Raw genomic sequence first — 9,960 nt, forward strand, 5'->3', positions numbered from 1 at the left:
CCCCCAATGCCCAAAATGCCCCCCCCAATATATAACTGAAACTGAAAAACAACAACAAACTTTGTTTACTGCAAACAAAGTGGCAAATATTATCTTGGAGGACATCATTGCACTTGGTTGACTATTTTTCTATGATCTTAGATGTAAATATTGCATGTTTCTTTCAGATGAAACACATTTTTGACTTGTGAATGAGTCAATGGAATTTCTTGCAATAATGAAAAAATACTGGCAATCATTTTCCGCCTGGCACAAACCATATGTTTTGGACAGCTGTGAAGTGACAGAATGTCCCAGCATCATGGTTCTTATATTGCCAGATTCCAGAGAGTCTCCCCTCTTCATATATGGCAGAATATGTTTTTTTCCAGCTTGCTATGGTAAGATACATGTAAAAATGTAAGAATTTAGTCACACGGATTTGTTTTTTTCATTGATATAAAAATTAGTATAAAATACAGGCACATAGAAGGACATGAAATGATGGCAAATCTGGATAGCCCTGATTGTCCTGAAAAAACAAGATATAGCATGTGTATCTAGCCTTTATAATGACTGTGATATGAGCTTAAAAGTAAAGGCAGTAAAAATACCCCAAAAACGCCTAGGGCCCATAGGGTTAATAAAGTATCTATCTATCTATCTACTGCACTGCAGGGAGATGCTGCCTCTCCTGGTAGCCCTGCAGGCATGTTCCCCTCTAACACGGACATGGACTGTGATCTTGAGCCGGGTGCGGGTTCATGTGATCCCCCTGAACATGCACTTGCCCCACCTAGGTTCTCCCGGGCTTGTAGGTCATCGCGACCCCCGGTACACATTATGGACCATGTGATGGACTGACTGTTTCATACGTGCTCATGTGTTTCTGACTCCCTGTGTTCTTGTAGGGGTAGCATGTATGGGGGGTAGTAGCTGTTATGTGTTTTGGGGGGATATGTTGCCGCTATGTTCTGGTACTTTTATTATCTGTAGATTTTGTTGTTTTTTTCTTTCCCCCTTTGTATTCTAACATGCATACAGTTATCCTTGTTTTTGTTTTTTTCTCTACAGTTTATTGTGTGCATAGAAATGGTGACATTTTTTTTCAGTAAGGGGGGACGCATGTAAGTGTAGGATTGAGCAGCTGTTGATTATTGATGCCTGGAGAGAGTGGGCACAGTTTTATAATGTCAGAGAAAACCGACTTTGTGGGGGTACGGTGAGTTTTTGTTGCCTGTGAGAGTTAATAAACGGAGGCATTGTTCCTGGCGCTCCAAGAGTTCAAGTTCGTGAGTTTTTGTGTATTTAGAGTATCTTTGAAGCCCCATACACCTTGGACGCTACACTAACACTGTATATTACACATATGTTGATCACTTGTGTACTGTATTTGTGAGAACGAATCATGTGGCTGTTTGAAAACTCAGAACAGTAGGCTGTCTTAGATCACTCGAGGCAGCTGTGGCTTAGTGTCTAATTGCATCTTCCAAGACAGTTATATCTTAAGCAGACAAACTCAACACAATCCATGAATCTATGAAACAAGCATAGAGTCAAATTATGATTTAGCAAATCACTCTGTATGTTCACAATGAATGTACCATATATTTAATGGTACTTTAAACCAGAAGTATCTGTAATGTGTAGAAATCAAGACTATGAGATACTAGGTAGGTCTGTGTATTGCTCGTTAGTCTAACTTTTAAAAAATACAATCCATTTTCCTGTAGTCTGTCATTAATTAAGTTTTACAAAGCAAGTCCTGAGATAAAAATCGTAACCGATAATCATTTTGACTTGGGACACGTGAAATATTTAAAGCAAGATAATGTAGTTGATATAAAATGTATGCCCCTCTGAATGTAGTGAAGGGTACATAAGAAGTGGCATTAAACAGAAATACTCAAGTACAACTTCCTCAAATTTGTAGTAAAAAGTTGCTAAACAAATTCCATGTACAGACCCAAACCAAAAATGTATTAGTAATTCTCTCTTGCTTTCCAACTTCAAGTCTGCCTCAAGTCTTGTCTCTAAAACAGCTGGTCACTGCAAACAGGAGTAGCGGATTAATCTACATCTGATGCTGCAGTTTTGGACCCAGGACACTGGGTGGATTAGGGGAAGATAGATGAGGAAGTAGGTTGTGTCAGTGGGAGGAGCTTAGGTTAGAAAAGACCAAGCTAGAAGTGTGTAGGATTCCCTCTCTTTCACCTCCTCTCTGAAGCACATGCACTGAGATCAAGCATGTGGTGATTTGATTTTTATTAAGTGTTACATGTCAATTGAGTAACAAACTTGCATCTTTGCACTCCTCTCAGCAAAGCTGATTTAATACAGCTCCCTTCCCACCCAAATACACAACTGTGGTAATTAAAATACTTTAGGTAAGTCATGGTTTTATGTTAATGTCAGTCAGCAAAATGTCATTATATTTACCATGACTACTAGGAATTGTTTGAAGATTATAATCTGCCAAATTTAGCTAAATGATCAAATTGAAAGAACACCTGGGAAACCAGGGCTGTAAACTTGTTTTCTGCTGATGGATACTATGCAATGTTAGATTATATATGTATTGAAGACTGGTTGATTGTTTTCTTGTTGTATAGCAGCTGATAAGCCCAAACCATTTCTGGAGGACACACACCCTTATGGCTGCCTGGGTTATGTGAACTTCAATTTCTGGTATTTATTGAAAATGTGTGTTAATCATAAATGATGAAAATCGAAATCTTTCTACATTTATTATGGGCTCCAGCTAATTTATCTGTCTTTGTCTTTTAATTCCAGTCAACCATGGATTATTATCCACCTGATTTTATTGTTTGTACTGCCGTGTTTTTAAACAATCTTAAGAAAATTAACTCTGGTCCTCCTGTCCTTCTGTAGGGTTTCCTGGTGGCAGCCAGTGGGGACACCAAGGACACTTGCATATGGTGTGACACCAGGGTTTGCAGTTGTGGTGTGTAGCACTAATGAAGTGCGACCACCTTTGGATCGAGTGAAGGGGGTTTTGTGGTTAACCTGTAATTATTTGCCTTCGGTGCCACATTGTGCTGTCCCTCTGACTGTCTTCTCTCCCTTCAGCCTCTTTTAGTAGGACCAGGAACTAAATTATTTCTTTCTGATTTTAAGGCAGAAAGAAAAGAGAAACTACTAAAACTGCTTGTAACAGCGCTTGAACTGGTTATTTCAACTACTGTGTTTATTCAGAACTAGATGTAGCTGTGTCCATTATCAGCAGTGCTCAGGCTGCAAGATTAATCGGGCTTTGGATAAACACACAATTCTTGTTAGTAAATCAGTTCTTTGTTAGTTTGTCTATGATCATGGAATGTGTGGACAAAAAAAAAAAAAAATTTAAAGACTTATCCCATCAGAAGCTCAGTTTATATACTTAGTTATTTTCTACCACTGGTAGCTCCAGTGAACAGTTCAGGTCAGGGTGCAAGACTCATTCATGGCAATCAATAACCTCCTGAATACCAAGGACACTCTAATAGGGACAGGGTGAGAATAAGGCAGAAGGGATCCCCCCATGTCTGGGGTTGCCTTCACTTTAACTGCCACTGACCATGCATGCACAGAAAAAAATAACTTCAGACATAAAGACCTCCAGGTGGCTGGTTTTGGTGACAAACCCAGGACCTTACTGTGCTTACCACTGCAGGTTAGCCTTCAGGTATTCCACTTTCTTTTTATTGGTGAAAATGGGTTTCCACGGCTAACTGCTCCTGTTTGCCTTTGCCTACCTTTAAAATCAAGTGTTTGTGTGTGTGTGTGTGTGTGTGTGTGTGTGTGTGTGTGTGTGTGTGTGTGTGTGTGTGTGAGAGACAGACAACAGCTTTTTGTGCTGACAGTCTGCCATTGGTGGAACATCACAAGTGCCCAGACAGTGGAAGGGCAATGTTTAACCAGGAAGAAAACTACTGAGTCTCTGTATGGTGTTAAATTCAAAGCAGTCATGGAAAGTAGCACCTATCAGATTAGGAACTTTCCCTTAAACCATCAAAAGAACAGCCAGACAAAAGGTTCACCTTCAAAAACAGCAGACAGGTAATAGTAACTTACCACCACACCACAGCCACAAAGACCTCTCTCTAAGTGAGTCTTGTCAACAGGAAGCAGCATGGAAGTTTACATTTGAATAGTCAAAGCAAAAAGAGAAAGAGCCTACCTGTGAAAGAACTCATGGAGTCCCTAGTGCGTGTTCCTGCTCAGACTGAGAAGCTGTTGATGGACAAGGTTCACAGCTCACAGACAATAAAATACTCCTTGGGAAAGTGAGGTGGTCACTCCTTTCCCCTCTGCCATCGAGGTTAAACATTTACTGACTGATAGAAACAAGCTGTATGCTGAAAGTGACACATTAAAGCTCTGAAAACTCTCCAGCTAATTCAGAACGCAGTGGCATGTGTGCTGACAGGAACTAAGAAACAAGATCACATTTCTCCTGTTTTAGCTTCTCTGCACTGGCTCCCTGTAAAATCCAGAATTGAATTTAAAATCCTACTCCTTACTTACAAAGCTTTAAATGGTCAGGCTCCGTCATATCTTAGAGAGCTCACGAGAACACTGCACTCTGAGAATGCAGGGTTACTCGTGGTTCCTAAAGTCTCCAAAAGTCGTACAGGAGCCAGAACCATCAGCTATCAGGCTCCTCTTCTTTGGAATCATCTTCCTGTTTCGATCCGGGAGGCGGACACCGTCTCCACATTTAAGACTAGACTTAAGAGTTTCCTTTTTGATAAACCTTATAGTTAGGGCCAGCTCAGGCTTGCCTTGGACCAGCACCTAGTTAGGCTGACATAGGCCTAGTCTGCTGGGGGACCTCCTATAATACATCTATAATACACCTCCTAAAATACACCGAGCACCTTCTCTCTCTCTCTCTCTCTCTCTCTCTCTCTCTCTCTCTCTCTCTCTCTCCTTTGCTAACGCTCATCCTGTTACTGCATCTCGCTAACTTGGCTCTACTGCATGTCACTAACGCTGGATTTCCACTAGATGCGTGTCCATTGCGGAACGGCAGCGTTGGTTATCCGCTGCATGCTCCGCCGTCCGTCAACACCCACCGGCTGCGTTTGCTGTGCGGAGCGGTGCAGCTCCGCCGGAAGACATCTCGTTGCACTGCCATGATTAATATCTCCTCGTCCACGGTGTCAACAGGGTGAAATGACGTCTGAAAACCTCTGACCTGTTGACTTCAGGCCTGCCTCTGCCCATTATGTAGTTTTCAAGGTGTAATGCAGGGAAATATGATCCGCCGTGAACACTGTGTATTTTATTCTGAAAATTAAACGGATGTTTTATTTTGTTTCTGTGCACGACTTCCTGCCCCGCATGATCTGCTCTGTGCTGAATTGCTGCGCTTGTGCTCCGGCGTTCGGCAAAAATATAAGTCCTGTGTATCTGTTGCGGAGGGCTCCGGAGTGCCGGAGCTGAGACGGAGCCGAAACGCAGCACAGCCGCAGCCGGTGGAAACACACACATTGACTAGAATTGAATCCTATCAGCTCCGCTGCCATGCCGGAGCGGAGACGCAACCAACACGCATCTGGTGGAAATAGGCCGTAACTCGGCTTCTTCTCCGGAGCCTTTGTGCTCCACTGTCTTGCAGGTTAACATATATCGCAACGGTGCCTGGATGGTGTGACGTGTGTGGTTGTGCTGCTGCTGTGGTCCTGCCTGATGCCTACTTCTGCTGTTATCATTAGTCATACTTCTACTGTTATTATACACATATGATCATTGTGACATACATTGTGAAAAACATTGGCCACTGCCATCTCACTGACCACCCAACTTGTTAGTTTAGCATAGCTGCCTCCTAGCGCACGCAAAAACGCAAGTTTTCCTTGTAGGCTTTGGCCCAGAATGCCTTTTCAGACAGAAATCTATTAATTTTAACCCAAACCACTACTTTTTTCTTAACCTTAACCAAGAGATTCCTTTCTGGTAGAGAGCCCTCAAGGAAAATTTCTCTCAACCTCCCTCTCAGTGTGTCTCACTAGAGTAGAATGTTCTAATTTGGGGGTCGAAGGGGCAGACAGCATGTTGCCTGTGGGCTGCCTTGTTGAGCACAGTGGCACTGAGAACATTATATTAAACACAGTTTAACCAGTATTTTTTATTTTCCACATGCAATTGGACAGTTCAATGTATCGTTTGGTTTGTAATGTGTACCGAACCCAAAGCCTCGCACCAATACATGTATTGTTACACTCCTGGTATCAACATAAAAGAGCTTTTTCTCTAAAATCATTGTTGATTTTTGTTGTTGATTTTGTTGCTGGGTGGCAGAAACTCTTGCCATCTGGATACAGCCATCTTCTCTGAGTAAATGAGCCCAGTAATAAGAAGGATCATTTTCAAGCTCATGAGAAGTCCAAGCGGAAATGCTCACTGCTGGAGGCATATTGTTTTTGTTACTACTATTGTGATCTGTGTTCTTTATTTTTAGTGTGAATGCTGATTTAGCATTCACACTGTTGTTCTTTAAATCCTGTTTAGTGTGAATGCTGCTTCACCCACTGAATTAACCAGATCAATGAGAGCAGTTGAAAGTGTTTGTACTACATTCATTTCTTTAAGACTTAACAGAATCAACTCAAGTGCACATGTTATATTGGGTAAGGTAATGTTATTAGGGGTCCAAGCCCAGCGGTGCTGGGAACCCTATTGTATTTGTTCAGATTTTTATTATTATTATTATTATTATGTTGTGTACCCACCAAACGCGAATTCGCAAATTTGCGCGACTAGATTACATATAAAGTTAATGCAAAGACGCGAATTGATGCAAATTCGAATTTAGCATCTATCGCGACGTGAAGGACGCAATAGACGTGAAATTAGCATCTGCGGCCGCGAAATTTGCCCGCATCGCGTCATCGCGCAAGTTGAAAATATTGAACTTTTGAGGCAAATTCGCCTAACACCGTGCCGCGATAGCCTATCAACATTGAGATAGTCCCGACGTCACTGACGTCCTGACGTTCTCGCGCCCTGCCTGGTGCCGGTCAAATCTATAATGGAGGACAAGTTGATCGTCGCAGTGTGTGGACACCCCGAGCTGTACGACACCACAATGGTGTTGTACAGGGACAGAAACAGGAAGGATCAGACCTGGGTAAAGGTGAGCAAGGAGGCTGGATTACCTGGTAAATTCTGTAAATATCTGTTGCTTGTTTGCAGCTATCCGTTGTACTGTACTATGAACGTTAGCACTAGCATAGCCCTACTTAGCATAGCTGGCTTTCCCGGCATAACGTTAAAGTTACTTGTCTGGCTTACTAGATTGACCAGTTAATTTACGTGTGTTTTTTTGTCAGTTGATGTTTGCCGGAGAAAGTGGAAGAGCCTCAGGGACACCTATTTAAAAGAAGGAAAGAAGGAGACAGAGAAAAAGAGTGGGGCAGCAGCAGGGACAGGGAAGAAATGGAAGTACTTTGCGGTCCTATCTTTCCTCGACCCCTTTGTTGCACCAAGGGAGACGAGCGGTAACATGGGTCGGGTTGAGGAAGATAGGACCGCAGACTATGAGACAGAGTTTGGAGCAGGGCGAGTCGAGCTGGAGGACGAGGGAGAGACAGCAGCAGGCCCATCAGGGATTGATATCAGAGGTGTGTTGACAAATGAAGACACACGTACAGTATTGAAAATGTTTTTTGTATAAATGGATAACTGACTTGTATAGATGTCTCAGTAACGTTACAGACAGAGATTTCTTTTCACAGCCTGCACTAAAAATACAGACAGAGATTTCTTTTCACAGCCTGCACTAAAAAAATGTAAAGAAAATGTGAAAATACCCCAAACTAATCTGTACTCTCACCTACACCAAACCTGCAATTCAAAACATGTGAAGAATGGATAAAACAACCCAACTGAAGAACACAAAAACACTAGAAGTTACTGAATTGGTTAAATTTATTTACGACTGAAACTGATTTCTTTGAATACTCAATATCTAGAATGAACAATACATAAGGGAAATTTTAGTAAGTCTGGGATCATTTCTTTCTATATATTAAGGGCTCACTGCATTAAAGGGTTAGATATTACTATGAGTGGAACTGTATGATGTATTAATGGGTGCATTAAATGCTTTATGTGCTGTAATTGACACTGAAAGTTAGAATGACGTAGACAATTAATATACTGTATGTATCAAACAAAAAACTAAGACATCTCTGTCACTACGACAGACCAGCCACGATATCGGTCCTCAGAAAGTGAGGCAGACAGTGACGATGCTGTCCCTGCTGCTGCTATCCCTGCTGCTGCCCCTGCTGCTGCAAGACCACCCAACGGTATGTACATGACAAAAGTTGGATTGCATTTTTTATGGTACGAGTATATTTTTTTCATTAAGTGTACTGTGACACTATGACAAGCACTGTATTGATTACCTTTCATGTTTGACTCATGTCTTTTTGTCTTTTGCCTGATTTCAATAGTTTAACAAATATTAACTTGGATATTGTCATCTTTTGCCTTGATTAGATGCAGTAGTTTCACAAAATATGATGTGTCCATTTTATACAGTGACGAGGAGGACCAGGAAGAGAGCCAGGGGGGTGGATGAGCAAGACAGGCAGACACACATGGAGCGGCTTCTCCTCGAATCCCTCCGTCAGACTCCTCCTGCCCCTCAACCTCCCCCCTCAGAGGATGAATTATTCCTCAAAAGCCTGGTTCCTTCCCTTCAGAGATTGTCGCCCCAAAGGAAGGAATATGTTAAATTCCAAATTCATAAACTTATTTATGAATCTGAATTCCAGCACTGTATCAAGAATATGCCAAGTCCCTCCTGCATGTGATGTCTAACTTTGACAGAAATGAACTGACGGCCAGAAGGCGTCCTGCCAGCCCCCCCAAGTTGTGTGGAGGTGCGAGGGCCCGTTAATTGCTGCTTGCAGCTTTAATTATTATAAGGGCCCGAGCAGGTCTCGACCTGCGAGGTCCCTATGGTTTTTCGAATGATTATTAGGGCCCGAGCACCTAGCGGTGCGAGGACCCTATTGAAATGCAAGGATTTTTTATTATTAGGGCCCGAGCGACGATGAAGTCGTCCGCGGAGGACCCTATTGAAATCGCGTTGTTTATTATTATTATTATTATTATTATTATTAGGGCCCGAGCGACGACGAAGTCATCCGAGGACTCTATTGAAATCGCGCTGTTTATTATTATTATTAGGGCCCGAGCGACGACGAAGTCGTCCGAGGACCCTATTGAAATCGCGTTGTTTATTATTAGGGCCCGAGCGATGACGAAGTCGTCCAAGGACCCTATTGAAATCGTGCTGTTTATTATTAGGGCCCGAGCGACAACGAAGTCATCTGTGAGGACCCTATTGTAATCGCGCTGTTTATTAGGGCCCGAGCAGGAGACCTGAGAGGACCCTATTGTTTTTCGAATGATTATTAGGGCCCGAGTGACGACGAAGTTGTCCGTGAGGACCCTATTGTAATCGTGCTGTTTATTATTAGGGCCCAAGCGTCCGTGAGGACCCTATTGTAATTGCGCTGTTTATTATTATTATTAGGGCCCAAGCAGGAGACCTCCGCAGTCCCTATTGTTTTTCTCCCGATTATTTATATATATATGTATATATATATATTTTTTTTTCTTCTGCCCATATGATCGCATTTTTCACTGCCTGAACATACCCCAAAACTCACCAAACTTGGAATATAAGTCACACCTGGCGAAAAATTTTATAATCTATTGTCGTCCTGAATTTCCACCACTAGGTGGCGCTATTATTAAGGAAAGTGCGTTTTGGCTCATAACTCCCATATACTTTGTCGCACATTCAAAAACCTTATATTCACGCGTTCAGTGAATTATGCTGATTCTCGTGATATAGGCCACGCCCATTTCCGCCTACCGTTTTTTTCGCAAATTCGCAAAATACGCCCATTTCCGCCTACCGTTTTTTTCGCAAATTCGCAAAATGTCGCAAACCTA

The 9,960-nt window shown here is 42.3% G+C and overlaps 1 protein-coding gene across 2 annotated transcripts in view; it reads right to left on the reverse strand.

Moving 5' to 3' along the window:
* LOC126397432 (Na(+)/H(+) exchange regulatory cofactor NHE-RF3-like) overlaps positions 1-4,557 on the reverse strand; it is a 268,248-nt gene extending 263,691 nt beyond the window's left edge. Inside the window, exon 1 of one of the 2 annotated variants that reach the window (XM_050056269.1) lies at positions 4,160-4,557. In XM_050056269.1, coding sequence (XP_049912226.1) covers positions 4,160-4,175 — 16 coding nt within the window. In that variant the 5' untranslated portion in view covers positions 4,176-4,557. The remainder of the gene's footprint in view (positions 1-4,159) is intronic. The other variant, XM_050056285.1, reaches the window with a different exon arrangement.
* Between the last annotated feature and the right edge of the window lie 5,403 nt (positions 4,558-9,960).

This window comes from Epinephelus moara, chromosome 2 (genome assembly GCF_006386435.1).
Source record: "Epinephelus moara isolate mb chromosome 2, YSFRI_EMoa_1.0, whole genome shotgun sequence".
Taxonomy (NCBI): Eukaryota; Metazoa; Chordata; class Actinopteri; order Perciformes; family Serranidae; genus Epinephelus; species Epinephelus moara.